The sequence below is a fragment of the Coenobita brevimanus genome, chromosome 110 (genome assembly GCF_032717465.1).
Source record: "Coenobita brevimanus isolate Jiangsu-jjx chromosome 110, ASM3271746v2, whole genome shotgun sequence".
NCBI classification, from domain to species: domain Eukaryota; kingdom Metazoa; phylum Arthropoda; class Malacostraca; order Decapoda; family Coenobitidae; genus Coenobita; species Coenobita brevimanus.
Window position 1 is genome coordinate 43,047,861 of NC_137063.1, and position 21,831 is coordinate 43,069,691.

The 21,831-nt window shown below is 42.6% G+C and overlaps 1 protein-coding gene and 1 non-coding gene across 4 annotated transcripts in view; both read left to right on the forward strand.

Annotated features, from left to right (window-relative positions):
- The window catches only part of Adk2 (Adenosine kinase 2), a 92,580-nt gene that overhangs the window by 33,205 nt on the left and 37,544 nt on the right, over positions 1 to 21,831 (forward strand). For all 3 annotated transcript variants that reach the window (XM_080286132.1, XM_080286131.1, XM_080286133.1), the window contains 2 exons: positions 9,745 to 9,952; positions 11,794 to 11,929. In XM_080286132.1, coding sequence (XP_080142258.1) covers positions 9,745 to 9,952; positions 11,794 to 11,929 — 344 coding nt within the window. The remainder of the gene's footprint in view (positions 1 to 9,744; positions 9,953 to 11,793; positions 11,930 to 21,831) is intronic.
- LOC145417608 (5S ribosomal RNA) lies at positions 9,355 to 9,473 on the forward strand. Its single transcript, XR_013900513.1, has one exon. It is a non-coding gene; the product is annotated as a 5S ribosomal RNA (ribosomal RNA).

Below are 21,831 nucleotides of genomic sequence, written 5' to 3' on the forward strand. Positions count from 1 at the left end.
TAAGAGTTCATCAAGTATGGCACATTCAGTGATCTTGGATAAGAAAGATAGGTCAGAGACAGGACCATAATTTGTCATGGTTGGGGCAAACTTAGATTGTCTGGACATTGCTGCTCCCCACCCTGCCCTTAGGTGGGAACGGAGGTCTGGATATGATGGATGAGTGTGTGAGGAAGAGAGGTATGGAAGTCGGTGATGCTAGGGAACTGACAAGAGATTGAGCTGGCTGAATAAATATTGTGAGGAGAAGTGCATGATCAGGGATTTGACATCCCATCTTAAAGTGACAGCAATCTGATTGACTCTATCGGATATGTTTATTTGAAGCTACAGAACGTGGTGAATGTTTGTGGCGTATCCGATAGAACCAGGATTCCGGGGACTGGAATGATGAGTGAATGGAAGCGTGGCTTATTGGATTGGGCAAAATTGGGCTGTCTGGACATTGCTACACCTCACCCTGCCTTAGGGTGGGAAAGGAGTTCCGGATGATGATGATGATGATGATGATGATGATGATGACTACATACTTTGGGACTGTGAAAGCTAGCGTGATAAGGAGCTAAAATATTTGGAGCTGAGCTTATGATGAAGGTATATTATTGTATGCTGCATTTCATTATCATATCTTACGCAGTTGTGCTTACCATCATTACAGTTGAAGAGAGCATTTATCTTTGCTTGACTTGTTTTGTGTCAATATAAAATCTTTGATTTTTGTCTGTTGATTTTATTTGCTCCAGTAGATTGGCACCTGGAAGTTGTTTTGTTGTCTTAACCACGTTCTTGTGAATGGTGTGAGCTTGAAGTGAAGTGGAGTGAACCAGTTTCATTGAACCTTTAGTCATAGAATCCAGCACGTTAACACCTTCAAAACCTTCTTGTGATATGTTTTGATTACATATTGACTTAGTCTCTGCATTTTTAAGCTGATGCTGAAGTCTTAGGATGTTTATATCATTTGTTGCAAGGAGTGGTAAATATAATTGTGGATGTAAGTAGGAATCAGAGTGATGTGATGGGGATGCTGCAGAGCTTGAAACAATGTTGTGGATTTCTGCAGTAACTGAAATCCAGGTTAAAGCTTCCATTTTCTGTTAAACATACTCCCTGTTGTCACATTTTGTTCTGCACTAAATATCTTGAAGGAATGCTGTGTGTTCCCACCAACAGGTAAGTGAAGAATAAGTTCCCTTGGCTATGTAGGGAACTATGCTATAGATATAACGAAAGACATCATTACGACAGGTTCATAGCAGATAAAGGCTGCCTCTACCCTGTCAACCTAGGGTAGTGTGTTAATCACACAATTATTATCTTTAATGGTTTCCTGGTGACACAAGAGAGAGAGAGGTTTATTGATGTGAGCAAAGTAAAAGATGCTCTCTAATATTATAGCTTTCTTAACCCCAAACCGCCGGCTAATGTGTATAGCAGTCACGATTTTGGGCGCGGAGCAACACCGGTTGATATGTATAGCCGCACCGTCTTCCCACTACTCTTTGAATTTTAACTTATCCTTGCTCATCAATGGGACCACCTAGAGACGTGGGGATATTTTGATTTGAAAGTGGAAGAGTTGGTGATTCTTATGTATCTTTAATTTTTTCTCTAGCTGTTATAGTTTGGCAGATATTAAGGTTTGAAATAAGGGTATTTTTTTCCGTCAAGGATATCCCCCGTTTGGAGGAGCATGCAACATCGGAAAACCCCCAGTGTGTAGGGGTTAACTGTCTGTCGTTGGCATAATTTCATAGAGGCCTGTAATATGAAAGGTGATAAGATGTGGTCTCATATGACAACACTGTGCCTAAATTTAGTTGTATGGTGTGAGAATTATATCTGTCTATCTATTGCCAGATGCCTTCATTCTGTAAGGGGTGGCCACAAACAAATCACTTCCATGTCACCCTGTCCCCTGCCATTTCACTGCCTACCCCTCAGTTCACGCACACATCTCTCATATACTTTCCCACTCCATCCCTTCATCTCATCCTCGGCCTCCTCCTCCCACTCCCCCTGTCCACCTCACTCACATACATTCTCTTCATTAGTTTCGCTCTCCATCCTCTCCATGTGGCCAAACTGTTTCAGTGTATTTCTCCTAACACTTTCTCTCACGTCCAAATCCACACCGCAACGCTCCTTCACTTCCTCATTTGTCAGTCTGTCTCTCCATGTAACTCCGTATGCTCCTCTCAAATAACTCATTTCCACTGCTCTTACTCTTGACTTCTGTCCTTCCAATAAGGTCCCAGCTTTGCTTCCATACATTAGAGCTGCTGTCCTAATACTGTCATGCAGCATTTATTTATTTTTTTTATTTTTTTTTTTCTCCCATGCTCACTTCCATATTTTTTATCACTGCTTTCTAAGAACCAGGAACCTTTCTTCCTATTTGTACCCTTTCAAGCACTTCTTCCTCCAAACTTCCATCCTTGCCCATCACATTACCCAAGTACTTAAATGCACTCACATTTTCCTTTTCCTTATCATCCAACCTCACTGTACATTCAGCGACTTCATTTCTCTCGAAGACCATATCTTTATTCTTCCCTACATTCACCTTTAGATTCTGTTTTTTATGCACTCTCTCAGACTCATTAACCAAGCCCTGTTGTTCCCCTTCATCTTCACTTAACAAAACAGTATCATTTGCAAACAACATAGGAAGTTTCCAAACACTGCCTTCTCTCATGAGGGCCACTCCAACATCCATTGCTCTACCTTGCATCTCCTTTATAGCCCCATCCATATACACACTCAACAACCATGGAGACATGACACATCTGTGTTTCAATCCAACATTCAAATAGAAAAATTCACTCAGTTCTCTATCCACATGCACTGCAGCCTTAGTACTGTCGTACATACTTTTCACGGCATTCAGCAACTTCCCACGTACTCCATATATTCTTAGTATTTTCCACATTCTTCTTCTGTCCACTGTCATTTGCTTTCTGCAATCCATGAAGGCCACATATAACTTCCTTCCCTTCTCTAGAAGGGATCTACACAACCTCCTCCCTTCCTTAAACCTCCCTGTTCTTTGTTAACTAATTCCCTAACTCTGTCAGTAAGTATCCTACCGTATACTTATCCTGTTACACTGAGAAGACAAATGCCCTTATGATTACCACACACTTCTTTTTCCTCCTTTTCTTTTGTACAGGGGAGTAATTATACTTGGCTTCCAGTCCTCCGGGACTCTGCCTTCCTCCCAGGCCAATCTGCACATATTCCTTATCCATTCTGCTACCATATCTCCTCCATGCTTCATCATTTCACCACACACCCCATCAATTCTTGGGGCTTCCTTCATTGCCTCCACAGCTTCCATCCTGCTGATCACTTCCTCTTATCTCACCATCCTCCTTCTCCCAGCCATTCCCCAACCACTTATACTCGCATTACTTTCAGTGAGGAGTAGACTGTAGCACCAGTCGAGCAGGGCAGTACTCCCGAGGTGGATGGAAAGCTGATGACAGGGAGTGCTGGAGCTCCCGTTTCATCAGCCCTCAGGACTAGTTCCTGACCATCCCCCTTTGCTGAACTTTTTCAGTGTCTCAGTTACACAGAGAGTAGGCCAGCATGCTCTCCAGTACAAATTTCTCTAACTATCTTCACCAAACTACATGCACAGTACACACTACACTTCCTATTCAAAATTCACCAAAAATGGCGTCAATTCACCCAGCCTCGGAGTCCCCAGGGGGGAGGATCATAAATGCCCCCACCATCTGCCCCTCTCCCGGTGACGACTCGAGGTGCCTGGAACCACTGTCTGACTCTCTTCTTCTTCATTTCTGCAACATTCGCGGCCTTTCATCTAACTTTCGCTCTGTTGAGCACCACCTCTCCTCCTCTAAACCTCACCTTCTTTTTCTAACAGAGACTCAGCTGTCTGAGGCAACTGACAGCAAACCCTTTTCTGTATCCTCCTACTTTCTCTTTACTCATTTCAAAGCCAAAGGTGGCTGTTGTGTATACATACGCAACGACTTATCTTGCTCTCATGTTCCTGAATTTGATTCTTCTGAATTCTCCACACTCTGGCTTCGGCTTTCCTGTCATTATCAGACTAAATATATCTGTGCTGTTTACTTATCCCCTAATTCTACTGACTATCAAAAATTCTTCGACTATCTTACTTCTACGATGGAACACATTCTGTCCATTTCTCCTTTCTCTGAAATCTCCATTCTTGGAGATTTCAATGTTCACCACCACCTTTGGCTCTCCTCTCCTTTCACGGATCCACCTGGTGAACAAGCCTACATCTTTTCTATCCTTAATGACCTAGAGCAGCTTGTACAGCACCCTACCCGTATCCCTGACCGCCTTGGAGAGAGCTCCAACATACTTGACCTCTTCCTCACAACTAATCCTTCTGCTTACTCTGTTAATCTTTTCTCTCCGTTGGGCTCCTCCGATCACAACCTTATTACCTTAACCTGTCCTATCACTCCGGTACGGCCTGTGGACCCTCCAGGGAAACGTCGTCTGTGGCATTTTGGAGCCGCGGACTGGGAGGTCCTCAGGCAGTACTTCTTTGATTTTCCCTGGAATGATTATTGCTTCCATGGCCGTGAGCCATCTGAGTGTGCCTTGCGCATTACGGAGGTTATTCTCTCGGGCATGGAAGCATACATTCCTTTCTCATATCCTTTGACTAACACAAGAAAGCCTTGGTTTAATCACGCTTGTTCTAATGCTGTCCGCAACAAGGAGAAGGCCTACAAAAGGTACCGGAACCAACCCACCCCTGAATCACATAATCTTTACGTCTCTGCCCGGAATCGTGCTAAGTCTGTTCTTCGCTCTACTAAAAATAATTTCATCCATACTAAATGCTCTCAACTCTCCAACTCGAATTCTTCCCGCTCCTTCTGGCACCTTGCCAAAAATCTTTCTAACAACTTTACCTCATCATCCTTCCCTCCTCTTTTCTACTCTGATGGTTCTGTAGCTATTTCTTCTACTGATAAAGCAGATCTCTTCGCACAGACTTTCTCCTCCAATTCCACCTTAGACGATTCCGGTGCTGTTCCTCCATCACTTCCCTCCTCTGACTTCCTCATGGCTGACATTAAAATTTCTTCAGTTGATGTATTTTCTGCCATCACTGGCCTCAGTACTAACAAGGCATATGGGCCTGATGGGGTCCCTCCTGTTGTTCTCAAGAACTGTGCTTCTGTGCTTACACCCTGCCTAGGCAAACTATTTCGCCTTTGTCTGTCAACTGGTACCTTTCCTTCTTGCTGGAAGTTTGCTCTCATTCAGCCAGTCCCAAAGAAGGGTGACCACTCCCAACCCTCCAACTGTCGTCCAATTGCTTTAACGTCCTGTATTTCAAAAGTTTTCAAGTCAATTCTTAATACAAAAATTTTAAGACATCTTTCCTATCACAACCTTCTTTCCGATCGTCAGTATGGGTTCCGTCAGGGACGCTCCACTGGCGATCTTCTCACCTACCTTTCAGACTCCTGGTCATCCTCCTTTTGGGACTTTGGCGAAAGCTTTGCCATTGCACTTGACATCTCAAAGGCTTTCGATCGAGTCTGGCATAAATCTTTAATTTCCAAACTGCCCTCCTACGGTTTCTATCCTTCTATCTGTGCCTTCATCGCTAGCTTCCTTTCTGGTCGTTCTATAGCTGCTGTTGTAGACGGCCATCGTTCTTCTCCTAGATCTATCAACAGTGGTGTTCCTCAGGGCTCTGTCCTATCACCAACTCTCTTCCTTTTATTCATCAATGATCTTCTAAGCTGTACATCTAACCCTATCCACTCATACGCTGATGACTCCACCCTTCACCTTTCCATTCGGTTCCCGCAACGCCCATCTCAACAGTTACTTCAAGAAACAAGGGATGAGGCTATGGCACACCTAATGTCTGACTTGGCTCATGTCTCTGACTGGGGTAAAAATAATATGGTTGTTTTTAATGCATCTAAGACTCAGTTCTTACACCTATCAACCCGACAATATCTTCCACAGGTATACCCACTAATATTTAATAATATTCAGCTTAATCCTGCATCATCCTTGAATATGCTTGGGGTTTCATTTACTCGGGACTTATCATGGAAAGATCATATTACATCTCTTGTAAAATCTGCTTCCAAGAGATTGGGTGTGCTAAGCCAACTCCACTCTTTCTTTACCCCTGCATAATTGTTGACTCTATACAGGGGTTTTATCCGCCCCTGTGTGGAGTAAAACTCTCATGTGTGGGGAGACTCCCCACATACAGCTCTTCTCAATAGGGTGGAGTCAAAGGCTTTTCGTCTCATTAACTCTCCTCCTCTTACTGACTCCCTTCAACCTCTGTCTCTTCGCCGCACTGTTGCATCTTTATCTCTTTTCTATCGCTACTTTAATGGTCACTGCTCCTCTGAACTGTCTGCTTGCATTCCTCCACCTCTACGACGGGCGCGTAGCACCCGTCTGGCAGTAAACTCTCATCCCTTTTCTGTCCAGCTCTCTAATGCAAGAGTTAACCGTTACTCCTAGTCTTTCATTTATGCAACAGGTCAGCTCTGGAACTGTCTCCCTCTGTCTGTATTTCCTGCTGCCTATGATCTCCAGTCTTTCAGACGTAGTGTGTCCAGGCATCTCAAAATGATCGGATCTTGAATTTGGCTCTCTATTGTATTTTGTTTTTCTCTTGGAGGGAACTGTTACTGCGGGCTCATGGCCTTTGGTTCCTTCTTCCTCGCATAAAAAAAAAAAAAAAAAAAGTTTCAGTGTTGAATAGTTTTTTTAAGTGTTCTCTTCATCTGCTCACTACTTCTTCCTTCTCCACTATCAATCCACCATTTTTATCTTTCATGTCCCTACTAACTTCTGTATCACCCTAACTGTCTTCACTTCCTTCCAGAACATTTTCGTAGTCTCTCCACTTTACACTTAAATTCCTTCCAAGTTCCTCATCCACTCTCTTTTTACTCTCTCTCGTTTGCTAACCTTTGTACCTTTTTCTTCTCTACAGATAACTCATCCATCTCAGAACTTCCTCTATGCCTCTGGTTCCCATCCACTCACTGTATGCTTTCTTCTTATGCACCACAGTTTGCCTCGCCTCTTCATTCCACCATTCGGTTCCTTGCATCCCCTTTCGTCTGCTCTTCACCCCACACACCGCCTCACGTGCTGCACAGATTTCTTCTGTGAAAATCTTGCACGCATCTTCCACCTCCCTCATCTGCATGAAATCATATTAACTTAGTTGCTTCTCCACTTCTCTCTTGTATTGTACCTTTTTTCTGTCCTCTTGCAACCTTTCTACCCTCCTTGTATGAACTGCTTCCTGCAGTCCTTCCCTCCTTCTGTTCCTCCTTTGCACTTGAACCTTGACTTTCACCACCACCAAGTGATCAGAAAGTCCACCCCCAAACCTCTGTATGCTCTTGCATCCATTACATACCTTCTCATTCGGTCATCCTCGCACAACCTGTCAGTCATTGCCTTCCATTTTCAGTTCACCACCCACCCTTTTCATCACTCACCACATATACCTGTGGATCATTTTGTGCTTAAAGAGGATATTGGCTATCTCTAACCCCCTCCCCGCACAAATGTTCAATAGAGTACCGCCATTTTCATCCACTTACGCAGGCACACCTCATTCACCAACTACTCCATCCACCTTCCCATTCCCTACTTTTCATTCATATCTCCAATCAAAAACACTCTTTCATTCTTCTCAAACTTTTCCATGCAAGCTTCCACATTTGCCCAGAAGTCTTCTTTCACTCTGCTTCTGTGATCTTGCTTTGGCATATACACACAATCGCCCACGTTTGTATTACCACTTTCAACCTTACCTGCACAATCCTTGAACCAACTGATCCACACTTTCTTATATTGCACTTTATTCTCCTTCCATTTCTTGCACACAACAATACATACACCCTTTCTTGCTCTCTCATTCTCAGTTACTCCCACTTACATCCCGTCCATACTCCCACTCTCTCACACTCTCACCTCTCCATTTAGTCTGTTATGCCTCGTATGTCCACTTTTGGCCCTCAAACACCAGGACAATCTCACTCTCTTTCACCTCATTTATCACACCCCTTACATTCTATGTTGCAATCTGTACCAAGTCTTTTGTTTGGTCTTGGTCATCGCCCGTTAGTCTGTCCTGATCCAAGGCTTCTTGTCTGTATTTTTTGTTAGTTGTTTTCTGGAGAGGGGCACTGACCTTCCGCCAACCCACTTGTTGACATGTAGAGAACACATGTTGGTTGGCTGTTACCACCCAGTGTATTAAATGATTTCCAGGTTTACAGGAAATCACTTGGCTTGTCACTCAGTGTAGAGTTACCTGAAATAGAGTACCACTACACTGAGTTAGTGGATGTGAGAATTAGAATGAGGATAGTGGTGGCCTGAAGTGAATATCTTAATTTTTGTATTACAGTACTAATGTTATGTGTAAAAAGAAAGTTCCATAAAGTATATACCGCAAGAGTGTATTGTGTCAGTGGAGTGTTTCATGAAATCTGTTTCAGAATTGTGTCCACTGTGCACATTAATGAGGATACTGAAATTTAATGAATGTACAGATCAAGCTTCATATTTTAGCGATTCTTTAAAGGTTTATTAATCATGTGGAGTCTCTCTGTTTTTTCCATAAGTTCCCATTACCTCAACTAGTTTATTAGAAGGATGGTAGTTGAGTGATGTGAAGTGACAGCTGGGGTGGAGGTTAGGTCCTGTGTACATCATTTCATGTCCCTAAGAGTAATGGCTGGTAATAGGTCTGAGTGGAGAGTGTAGAGAGAGGCCTTGACCTGCAGTTAACAAATGCTGCCTGTAGACAATAATGTTTGTGTTACTGCAGTGCATTTCACTCACTTGATGGAGTGCTGCCTACTTCTTCCTTAGCCTTTATCATTCTTTTTCTGTGCCTGCCCTCCTCTCTTCCTATATCTTCCATCTTTCCTGTCACTTCTTATTGATTTTCTTTCCTTTACAGGTGGCTTTCATTGAGTGACAAGCCAAATGGTTTCCTGTAAGCCAAGAAACCATTTGCAATGCTGGATGGTAACCATATGACTAACCCATACGTGCTCCCTACATGTCAACAAGTGGGTTGGTGGAGGGCTGGTGCCCCTCCCCGTAAAACCAATAACTCAAAGTCAAATGGCCACCCCTTCCGGGATTATGGCGTCTGGCAATAGATAGATAGATAGTATTTGTTATGTAATACAGTAGTTAGGTCTGTAACAGCATCCATTTAAATACTTGTACACCTGTATTTATCAGACTGAAATTATATTTAGCATTTTGTATCATATTATGCAGTAGTGTCATATGTTTGGTTGTTTATATTATTATTTATTTATTTACTGGCATACCACGTTGAGTACACCGCTTCCCGTCCGATCAGCGAAGTTAAGCAACGTTGGGTCTGGTTAGTACTTGGATGGGTGACCGCCTGGGAACACCAGATGCTGTTGGCATCCCTACTTGTCAAGTGGGGTTGGTGGAGGATTAGTGCCCCTCCCTGTAAAAACAATTAACTCTAAGCCCTTGGCCACCCCGTGTGGGATATATGGCGTCTGGCAATGAATGAATGAAAATTTATTTACTTTTACCATTATTGTACAAAGAAAGTTCTGTGGGGTATATATGACTTTTAGATTACAGTGTAGTATTGTACAAATATTCAGCTGTATGTGATTATATATATATATATATATATTATACAATATAGCATTTTATTACCATCAGTGAAGGAGTGCTGTTTGGGATGGGCAACCCGTTGTTGGACATCTGTGCCAACACAAGCGAAGATTTCCTTGCCAAGTATGACCTGGATGCCAATAATGCCATCCTGGCTGAGGAAAAACACCAACCCATGTACAAAGAAATGGCTGCTATGGATAATGTGGAGTACATTGCTGGGGGTGCAACACAGAACACCATGAGAGTTGCACAGGTAAGGGGGATTGACATGGAAATTAGCCTAATGTACAGGCATACCCCGATATCCAGAGTCCCAATAACTGAACACTAGCTACACCAAACAAAGAAATTGGGAAACATTCCCACACTCCAAACGTCTATTGATTCGCTAGTCTGAACACTTCGCTGCTCCCTAGGTTTGAAATGAATGCATTCAAATGTGGATGTGGTGGTTTGCACAGCTCTCCCTGTCCTCCCGCCATCCCCTCGCTTTTTCTCCCCATCTCCAGTCCTCCATCTCTCCTCCATCTCCACCACACTCAGTGCTGCCAGGCCTGTTTTCCTCCCCATCCCCCTGCCTTTCCCCACCTCCACTTAGTGCACTGCAGACCTGGCCTGCGTTCATCCACTCTCTCTGTGTCTGTTGCCCTGAATGCATCTCAGCACTGCACCTCCAACCACCTTACCTTCCTCCATCACCACGTGCAGCACCATCATCACCACCACTTTTCCAAAATATTCAGCTTCAACTTCTGCCCAGCCTGCCACCAGGAAGCCCCACAAGCCCACCACCTTGGCACTGAAGTTGGATGTTGTTCGGCATCTTGAGGCAGGAGATGGCCTCGCCAAGATCAGTCAAGGCCTTTTTCGTTTGTCATCAATAAATTTCCATAACATGTTTGTAAGTGATGTTTGATGACCCATTTTTTAGCAGTACTATTGTTTATGAGGACAATAACATTACCTATGGCGTTTCTATGTCAGTGTCTTTTGATTTGAGTAAGGTATATGAGAGTTCAGGTTTGGGCATGGAATGCATCTCTGGCTGTTTTTCAGTATCTTATGGGGAAAATTGCTTCATTATCCAGCAATTCACTGTCCAAACACTCCCACCAGTACACAACATTGCCGGATATCGAGGTATGCCTGTATATTGTTTGCAGAATATTTAGTAAAAGAAGAAGTATGAAGACTTATAAGGAATACTCGTGCTGCTGAAAGTGAAACAAGATGATATTTAAAAGAGGTAGGGTAGATTGAGCATTCTTGTCCTGTACATGGTCTGCTGATCCATCATCAACAGTTTATCTTCACAATCTTTTGGGGTTAAACAAGGTAAAACGTTTTAGTGTTCATGGTTTCACATATAGTATAGAACCAGTAATTTCAGATCCTAGAGTAATGAGTGAATGGAGGTGTGGATCCATTTTCACAAGGCATCGTTCATTGTTCATTTATAATGGCTTCAGTATGCTTGCATGTGTTAGCCCTGGTCACCCAGCGGTGGTCCCCCATGCTGCTTAGTCTCCAGCAGTCCCTCCCACCAGTCCCCCATTCCTTAGGTCACACTGTATGACCTCATCAGTTGGAACAAATAGAAGGTGGAGGTGGACCCAAGCCTGGCCTGCATAGCCCCATCAAGATAATGTGCATCCCATTTGTTACAGTGGGAATATGATTAGGTAGTTTGGCAATAAAATAATCAAGGTTCAGGATGGTACAGTAGGTAAAATGTGCTTTTTAAGTTATTTTCATCAAAATATATATTAGTCCCTCTTTAAAGCCAATATAAAGTAATAGAAATTGAATATATCAGGCACCAAATGTTGTACTGTACTAGTTTTCTGTTACTGTGTTAATGATCACAATACATAGATGGTACTGTAATTTGTTGAAGAACATTTCAGATATAAATAATTGTATCTGTCAGCAACATTGCCCTTTGATTAAGAGCAGAAAGGAATACATGTTGATGAACTCGTTTGGTATGTAAAGTATGTTTCACCCATCCAGCATAGGTTAAAGGAGTATAGGTTGGTAAACTCAGGAGATATAAAAGGTATATTTCATCTGTCCAACTCTATTATATTTCAGTGGATACTTCGGAAACCCAACTGTGCTACATTCATGGGATGTGTAGGGAAAGACGAGTTCAGTGCCACTCTAGAGAAAAAGGCAACAGAGGCTGGAGTCAAAGTCCGCTACCAGAAGCAAGATGACCATCCAACAGGTTAGTTATAGCCTCACACAACTACCGGATAATTTATTAACTGTGGAGTCGCAGCTTATGACCTAAAGTACTCATGTTTTATATCCAGTTTGTTGCTCCCCTCATCTTGTTATGTTATCCTCACATGCTTCTGTTGTTCTCACCATTATAATGCCTCCTGTTTCCTCTCTCTTACTTACATTCTGCTGCTGTGCTCTCCAGTTTCTGTACTGCACAGCCTAACTGTCCATTACCTTACTGACCTAAAAAACCCTCTGATATCTGTTTATCAGTCATGCTGATCTTCTTCCTCTCCTGGAAACTTCCATATATGGGATTTCTATGACAGAAAGTTTCCCATCAGTCCTGTCCATATCCATCTCTTTTGCTGATTGAGCTATTGTACCATTGCCTTTTTTTTGGGGGGGGTGGGGTTACCACTCACTCACTCGATGTAGTGCTACTGTGGGTGTCTGCCCTTTCCTCTCATCCTTCCTCTCTCTTCTGTCTTTCTTTCCCTCATTCTTTCCTCTTCCTTCTGCTTATGGGTAATTCTGCACTGAGAGATAAGCCCAATGGTTTCCTGTACATCAGGAAATCATTTACTGTACTACACTGGGTGGTAACCATATAATCAAATGGCGCCTTGTGGTTAGTGAGTAATTAAGGCACTCCAGTCAGATTGAGCTGGTGCAGGTTTATATCCAAGGGGTGGTTAAGGTTTATGGCTCATGTAATGCCACTCAGGGATGAGTGAGGCTGGTTACCCTCATCATAAATGTCAGGACCAACTTGCCTAGCCCCAGGCCTCTACACTTCTCATAGGGCAACATAGGATTGGATGATGTATGTATGTATGATATATGCAACATTCCTTGTCATGCTATCTTCCTGCATTCTGTTCACAGCATATCATCAACCAGAGACCTCTGGAAGTACCGAGCTGAAATGGCTTGTTCCCTGCAGTCCACCTGGTTCACATCCTGATGAGCCTGGGATAACATCAATTTACACTGTACCTGTAGCTGCAATATTATTTGTTTCTGTAGCCAAGAACTGTCACATCCTTTCAGCCTTTTCACATATTATTCCCACACAGCGTGTATTTACAGTAACAAAGACTCGGTCTTTCATGGCAAGTCTTAACTAATTATTTACTCTTACATAATATTTCATGGCATTTTTTGCACTTATTTTCAGTTTTGTCCTTTCTCTCTTAGAAGCTTGTACACACATCTGAACATAAATTGTATTTGTACCCATAACTTACTTTACTTCCTCTCAGTTATGTATCTCTTCCTCGGGCATTCATCATATGCTGTTTTATTTCTTTCTCACCTCTTCTGATCTGTGTTCCAGTTTGAACACTATAAACATTCCTTTCTTGTCTGGGGTACATGTTAAATATTTTCAGCCTCTTGCTTCTGTCCACTCTCTTGACAACTGTGTTCCCAGATTTACCTTCTGTATAATTCAGCATTGAAGTTTTTCCTTTCCCTGTATATACAGTAGTGCTTACAGCTTCATTCTTATACTGTGCTCATGCCACTCACTTATAAAGCTTCCAGTTTTTCATTTAGTTTCTTATTTGTAAGTTTCATTCATACTTAAATTCTTCTTTCCAAGTAAAGTAACTGGTTTTAAGCTTGAATAAACTTATCTAAGTTGTTGTCTAAATTATCATACTTTTTTCAAGTGCATGCAAAGTATTTTCAGCAGCCTCATTAATTTAATCATGTATGTACTAGTGTAACCTCAGAGTGTAGTTTGTGTGCTGTGGGATTGCTGAAGCTTTTCTGTAGTTAGTTAAAGTATGCCCTCCATTGATTGTGCTGATTTAGAACACAGCCAGGCATATGAAAAGCAGCCGCATGAATAACAGATGCTTAGAATACAGGTGTGGTTTTGTTCTCTTTTGTTTCTTTAACTCTTTCACTGTTGTGGACAATTTTTTAAAAAAATTTTACGGTATTAACCCCTTAACTGCAGGTGTCATTTCAGAATGACATCGCAAAAACTGGACCAAACCGCGGGTGTCATTCTGGAATGTTTTTGAATATTTTGAATACCGCGCATTTTTTCCGCGCGCCAGTTGTTTCAAGGGAAAGTAGCTATTAAGTTCTTTCACTCCAGCCAACCCCCACCTCCCTCCTCCCACCCCCCGGGCCCCCCACCCCTGCCCAAACACGCATTAGTATCTGTCCAGCTTTGTGAGTGACAATGGCGCTGATGTGGCAGTGAAGTGCAGGCAATTACAGTGCCATTTACCTGCCTCAGTGAACACAGAGTGGGTGTTTATCATATGTGCAGTGTTCATATATGTTTAAAGTATTATTATCAGAGCGTGGTTGGCATTTGGTAATGATGTGTGGGGCGAAAAATAGTGATTTTAGATCGCTTACTTCTAATGGCACTGCCTGTCCAGTGAAAATCAACGAAGTCATGAAACCTACATCATTGCAAAGCTGAAGGTTAGTACTTTCTAAAGGTACCTTATTTTTCGCTCTAGCTTTATTCTGTGCAGAGTTATAAAGGTTTAAAGGTTGTTTACATTTTGGCTGGAACCCCCATGGGGGGGGGAGTCGGTTCAAAACAATGCCCGAGGTTAAATGGTTAATAAAAGATAGCATCATATAACTTTCTCCAGGCGAGGGAATTCATAGGAGGGATCCCTCTCGTAACAATATATCAGTTAACCTTAATTCAGTTATCAGTGAATTTTTTTTTTTTTCCCCCAGTGATAAGCCAAAATCCACTGAGATCATAACTAGCTTATATATTTTTTGTAATATGTTACTAACCAGTGATAAAATTTGCCATAAGTATAATCTTGCTCGCCTAAAAAGAATAAATAACAAAATAGATAAATAAATGCCACCATATGCAGAAACACAGCACAGTATCCCTACTCTGTTCTGTCCATCCCCACCACCACATGCTATACAGTACTTATTCTGCTTTATTCAGATTGCTTGTGATAACTAATTTGGGTTGTTACTAGCCTAACTTTGGTTTGGAATATCATTACTTCAATATATCTGGTCCCTTCATTGTCTTAAGCGTGATCTTATAGGAATATTAAAGCTTCTCATCAACCCTCTCGTGATCATAAGATGCAAATTGTATCTGATTGTGGCTGAGCACCCAGCACATGCACGCCCTCACCGCACAGGACCTCACACAGCCAACACCCTCCCCTCCCATACTGCTACATGCAAAAAAAATTATTATTATTTATTCTCCTACCTTCAGTTTTGCCTGTACCTCCATACTTCTTTTTCCTCAGTACCCCTGAACAGTTGTACTCTACATCCTGTTGGTGGTTTAAACAAGACTTGCTGAGACAAAGTGATGAATAGTTGTTTCACTCAGTCTTTTCTTCATTTCACTTTTGAGATATAAATATATTTTTCCTTGATAATGTACTAAGAGACAGTTGTAGATAATGTCCTACCCTACATACTGATAACAAAATTTTCTTTGTAATTCAGTTAGGAATGATTTTAGAAAATGCTACCCCAACTCAGGCCGGGGGAGCTGCATCTCACGGTGACGAAAAAAGTTTATAAACTATTTCTTCTGCCACCTATATTGTTGTTTCAACCTCCTTACTTCTTTTCCCCCCTGTATTCCTGAGTAGTTATACATCCTCTTGATGGTGTAAACATGATTAGCAAAAGGTTTTAATAGAACACACATATTGATCATTATTTCATTGGACTGCTTATTTCGATAATGAGTGATTTGATTTTGGTTGTATGCAATCTGCGTTGAATGGTAACAATCAGTTGGATTTGCGCCATTACCTTGGTCACTAGATGATTAATCATTTTGAACACTGAAAACAGTTGATAATAAAGATTTGACCGTGTCAGCTACCTCCTCAGGGAAACTTATCATTTCTTTTAATTTGGTGATGCTAGATGCTAATCTCGACATTCATTATGCTTCGTTTTTAAAGGCTCCAGCATGCATGCATGCATTGGCCTTAGTAACCTAATGGCGGCTCTCCATGCTGCTTGATCTCTGGCAGCCTCCCTATTTAGTCCCTTATCCCTGAGGTAACACTTTATGACCTCCTCCCAGGTCTTTTCAGTCTGCCTCTCACAACCCTACCCTCATCATTTACACTTTTCATTTGCTGCACCCATCTGCCATCAACCATCCTCTTCACTTGTCCAAAACATCTCAATCTACCTCTTCTCATCACAACACCAATACACTCCAGTCCTATCCATCCTCTTAACTCTTTCATCTTAAACTTAGCCCCCAAAGGCCTCGCATTCAAAGACACACTGCACATCCACCTAATCATTGTCATTTCTGTACTTTTGAGCCTGCAAATATCATCTTCCCTTACTGCCCAGGTCTCGCTACCATACAGCATTACATTCCTAACACATGCAGCATACAAAGATCACATAGCACAGAGGGAGAGCCCTCTCAGCGTCAGGAGAGGCAACAGTTCCCTGAACTTCTTCCAACCACTCCTCACTCTTGCCATAGAGCTACCTCCAGCCCCCAACTCGGGCACATAACATGTCCCCCAATTAAAAAAACTCTTCCATACACTCAAGAGACTCACCAGCAAGATCAAGCCTCTCTGCCTGCTCTCCCTGACATACCACACTCATGAAATCAGCACTGTCTCGCACTCTCCCTCTAATGCCACTACATATCTTATGCACCCACTTATCACAAACACTGCTCAGGGTGGAATTACTTCCCATGCCCTTGTGGCAAACTGCACATGGCCACTCTCCTTCTTCGACAGCACTGTCACCAACCCTGGATACCATCACTTTTGTTTTATTTGCATTTACTCTTAAGTCCTTATGCCCCATACCATTTCTCCACTTCCTAATTATTTCCCCTGCCTCCCTTTCATTCTCTGTAATCAGCACCAAATCATCGCCATACATCATCTCCCATGGAAGTCCATTTCCGAAGTCACATGAGAGGGCATCAAGCACCGTGCTAAGCAATAAGGGGCTCAAGGCTGACCCTTGATGCTACCAGCATTCACAGAAAACTCATCATGCATATATCCATTCACTCTCACCTGGGTGTACACATAGCCATAGCCACTCTTACCTGCCACTCCTCATCCCAAGCTTTCTCATTATCTGCTTCACTGTCTTCCTAAGGACCCTGTCAAAGACCTTCTCTGAGTCAGCAAAAACAAAGTGTAGGTCTCTCTTTCTTTCCTATATATTTTCCCCAAAGCTTTTGGACAGTGAATATGGCATTGTGGTCCCTTTGCCTAACATAAACCCAAATTGCATCTTATCAGTATTCACCATCTCTAATCATACCTTCTAGAACTTTCTCCATTACCTTCATTATCTGGTTCAAAAGTATTATGCCTCTGTTATTTCCCCAAGGCATCACCCTTTCCCTTGTACACATTTACAGTCACTCTCTTCAGCCAGTCATCTGGGACAGCACTCTCATATATAATCAGATTTATCAAATCAGTAACTAACTGCACTCCTGTATCTCCTAAGGCCTTCAACATTTTAGCTGTCAACCCAGACACACCTGCGACCTTCCCCGCCTGCATCCTGCCTGTTGCCCTGCTCACAGTAGCAGTGTCAATCAAAGGCCAAGGGCCAAACACTGGATCTGCTGACTCCTAACCCTCCCTGTTCCAGTGAAACTCCTCATTCAGCAACTAGTGATAATGCTCTCTTCATGTGTTTTTAATATCCACACTGTTCACAATTACCTTTCCTTCATCATTCTTCACACTGCTTACCTGTGATATCCCTTGTTTTCCCCTTTCATCTGATTAACCACCTTAAATATCATATTCTTCCATTCCACACAACTTAGGTTATCCAGTAAAAGTCTCGTGAGTTTCAGATTTTGCCTAGTACATCTCTTTTCTGGCCCTTTGCTTGGCAGCCAAGTATTCCTCTTTGTTATCACCCCTTGTCCATTCCTGGAAAAGCCTCCTTTTCTCCTTGACTGCAGCTCCTACACCCTCATCCCAACATCATGTTCCTATATGTTTTTTTTTTTTTCGGGGTGGGGGGGAGGGGGGGGCCTTGTCCATCCACATACTAAATTGGTAACTCTCAGGAGTTTGTTTTTGAGAGCTCTGTGCTGTACATTAACACTTCTGTCAGCAGCTCCCTGTTCAGCCATCACTCAGCTGATCTCTACAGAAGGCATCCCTTACTGCTTGGTTTTCCAGCTTCTATATTTTCCACCTAGGTACATAGGTTCTCTTCTTCACCACCTGCTCCTTAAGCACCATACCACATATTGGTAGTTTGTGTTTCTGCACACACTCTTTGCTTGCTATAACTTTAACAATCTTCACCAACCTTCAGTCAGCCCTGTTAACCAGGAAATAGTGTATCTAGCTGCTATTTCCCACAGACTCTATATGTAATCAACCTGCACTCACCTTTCCTAAAATGCATGTTGCACACAATCATGTTCAGTGTCTCCCCAAACTTAAATATATTTTCCTCCACATTCCTTGTACCATGTGGACATCTCCCATGTACCCATTTTTATCCATGAGCTGCATCACCCACGTGACCATTTAAGTCCCCCTCCCCCAAAAAAACTACAGTCTCATTATCCCCCATACCACATGTATTAAGTCATCCCAGAGTCTATCTTTTTCTACATTATCCACACCAGCCTGTGGAGCATACACCAATATAAATGAAATTGCCAGCCTACCAAACAAAATTTTCATCATTATAATCCTTTCATTCGCTCATTACATTCATGATATACAGTATTCCACCCATTTTTCCTTAACCAATACACCCACACCACCATATCCATCTGCTCTTCCCTTCAAAATATAGACAGTCCCTCCTAGTAATCATTTCAGCTGATCCTCCTGCATACCAAACCTCGTGTACACAGCCAACATCCACCCACTTCCTACTCATTGCGTCGACCACTCACCCTGCTCTATCATTCAGACTACCCACATTCCAAGATGCCACTCTGATCCCCTTAGGTGACTATATCAGGCTTCCACCTTTTCTCATTCTTTTATCATGTCATGAAAATTAAATAACGGGAGAGACGGACCACAAGCCCTACCCATCTGCACAGACCCAAGTCCAGGCATGGGACGTGGGACCCTTAGCCCACCAGCCGTGACCACTGCCTGTGGCAGTGGCCTTGGGGCACCCTGCCAGGACAGCTACTGAGACACCCTCCAAGCATTCCTTGACACTGTAAATGCCTGCCATGACACACCCACTGATAGGACAGCCTCCTGGGGTGCTTCTCCCAAGTTTGGGCCCCTCTCTTTTGGGCAGAAACAGTACCCTGGGAATCACAATCTCCTGTACCCATTAGCACAGATCCGAGCCCCATCCCATCCCATCCCAGTCCCAATTTTGTTGCCGGAGCCGGTGCCATGCCCTGCCTCAACAGGTCCACAACTAGGTACCGGCGGCAGTCTTCTGGCTGCATGTCCTTGATGGCGTCAGCCCATGTGACGTAGTCGGGTATGTTGCACATTATATAAAGCACGTGTAGAGTTGTGTATGTGATGGTAAGAGAAAAGTGTTTAAGAGAGTATGCTGGTCTACACTCCATGTTAATATCACAATGAATAGGTCAGCATAGGGGGATGGTAGGATATTCTGATGGCTAGTGAAACAGGAGCTGCAGCTCTCCCCGTCATGAGCATTCCCCTTGGGAGTATCACCCTCATCAGCTGGTACTACAACCTGCATTATATGGCATAATTAGAGTGGTGAATGGGGGTAATGCCATTAGGAGAGCACTATGCAGTACTCAGTAAGTGGTCACAATTTTAAGAAGATACCTATGCTGAAGGTGACTCTAGGCACTGTTGTATTGCACTGTCCAGCACATAATGATTTATCATATTATCAAGTCATTTGTAACGTGGGTTAAATGGGGATACATTTTGGCCAAAGATCACCCACCCAACAAAATCTAAAATCAAGTTTCCAACTTACTTAAACTAGTAGTTTTATTTCACTATGCTGCACATCAGTTGCTGCGTGTTTAAAAAAAAAAAGGGGGGCGGGGGGGGGTCTCCAGCCCACCTAAAGTGCTGGTTATCTGCTGGTTATTTCATTTCACTGTATTTTTTTTACTGCATGAATCCCAACTTCACATTACTGTATTGTTCCATGACTGACTTTGATGCACCTGAAAATGGCTGAGTTCAAAGGCCATCTTGGAATGTGCAAATGAACATAAAGCATAAGTGAAAATACTGATCTTATATTGAGTTTTGTTGACCAATGAGGCTCTGTGGGATCATGATGATCATATACCTGTAAACAAAAATAAGATCGTATATCGATAAAAGGTCCTAACTTTTTAGTCATCATATTGGCAATTCATCTTATGCTGGTTGATCGAATCACAAGGGTGTGCTGCATTTGACATACACTTTACCCTTGGTAGTACAGTAGTTCCTCAGTTATCCGACGTAATGGACCCAAAGGCATGTCCGGGTAGTGGCAGTGTACGGATAATGAATAATATCCCTCCTACTACTGTATACCCAGACCCTACCTGTACCCAACCTCCAACCTCTACCTAACTTATTGTACAGTACCTCTGCTTACTTTGACAGTGTTTTCTGGTCATTGAGGCATACTTTGACATCAAAACCTGCATAGGAATATTGAAAATAATTTTTAACAAAAACTATGAAAAAAAAAAAATCTATCTCTATCTATCTATAGCCCAATGCCCTAATCCCGCAAAGGGTGGCCGCAGACAAAACGCCTCCAAGTCACTCTGTCACCCACCATTTGACTCCCCTCCCCCCAACTAACCCCCCCCTCCCTCATATACCTCTCAACTCCATCCCTCCACCTCATCCTCGGTCTACCCCTCCCTCTCCCTCCCTCCACCTCACCTACATACACCCTCTTAGTCAGTCTTTCATTCTCCATCCTCTCCACATGTCCAAACCACCTCAGTGTATTTCTCCTAATCTTTCAAAAAAAAAAATGAAAACCAAAAAATTCCCTATCTATACACTACTGTATGTACAGTACCCCTCCTAATTTTGGCAGTGTTTTCTGGTCATTCTGCCATATTTAGACATCAAAATACACATAGGAATATCCAAAATAATTTTAAACACCAAGAAAACCATGCAAAAAAACTTGTAAAAAAATAAATAAATAACCCTACCTATATGTACAGTACCCCTCCAGATTTTGGTAGTGTTTTCGGGTCATTCTACCATATTGAGACATCAAAACACACATAGGAATATCCATATTAATGCTTAACACCAAGAAAACAGCGAATAAACAACAAAAATCCACAAGAAGCCAGCTGACGGTTGGAAAATCAGTTGTCTTTGTGACACAAGTGATAGCTGCTTCCGGGACACACACACACACACAAAAAAATCCACGGCGAGATATGCCATCGGAAATTGGTTATATTGATATAAATGGTAAACCATCATCTTCACTGGTGTTTATACTATAAGATAAACAAATAAAAAAAACAGAAAACTGATGATTAAAACAACAAAACTGCAGTGAGAATAAATGGTGTTCAAGAGTAAAACTTACCTTCATATAACTTCCCACCATCCTTTTGCAAAATTTTGGCTGCATCTTGCAAGAGTTAAGTATATGTCTAGATGCAGAATTTCTTGGTCTTTCTTGTGGATTTCGCAGAATTTTTATATGGCTAATAGTATTCAGATAAATCACCAAAAATATTTAAAAGTCATGGGTCAGTGCTTTCAGCACGAGGGAGGGGAGGGAGTGAGGGAGGAGCTGGGAGGCCTGGCTAGCAAGGCAGGGGGCATGGGAGGGTATGGAGGAAGGGGGAAGAAGTGAGGTTGTGGGCAGGATTTTCACCCTTTTGTCACGAGGCAGTTGGGTGCTTTCACTTGTGGCTTGTGGTCTGTCTTACACGCGCACTGGCCATTG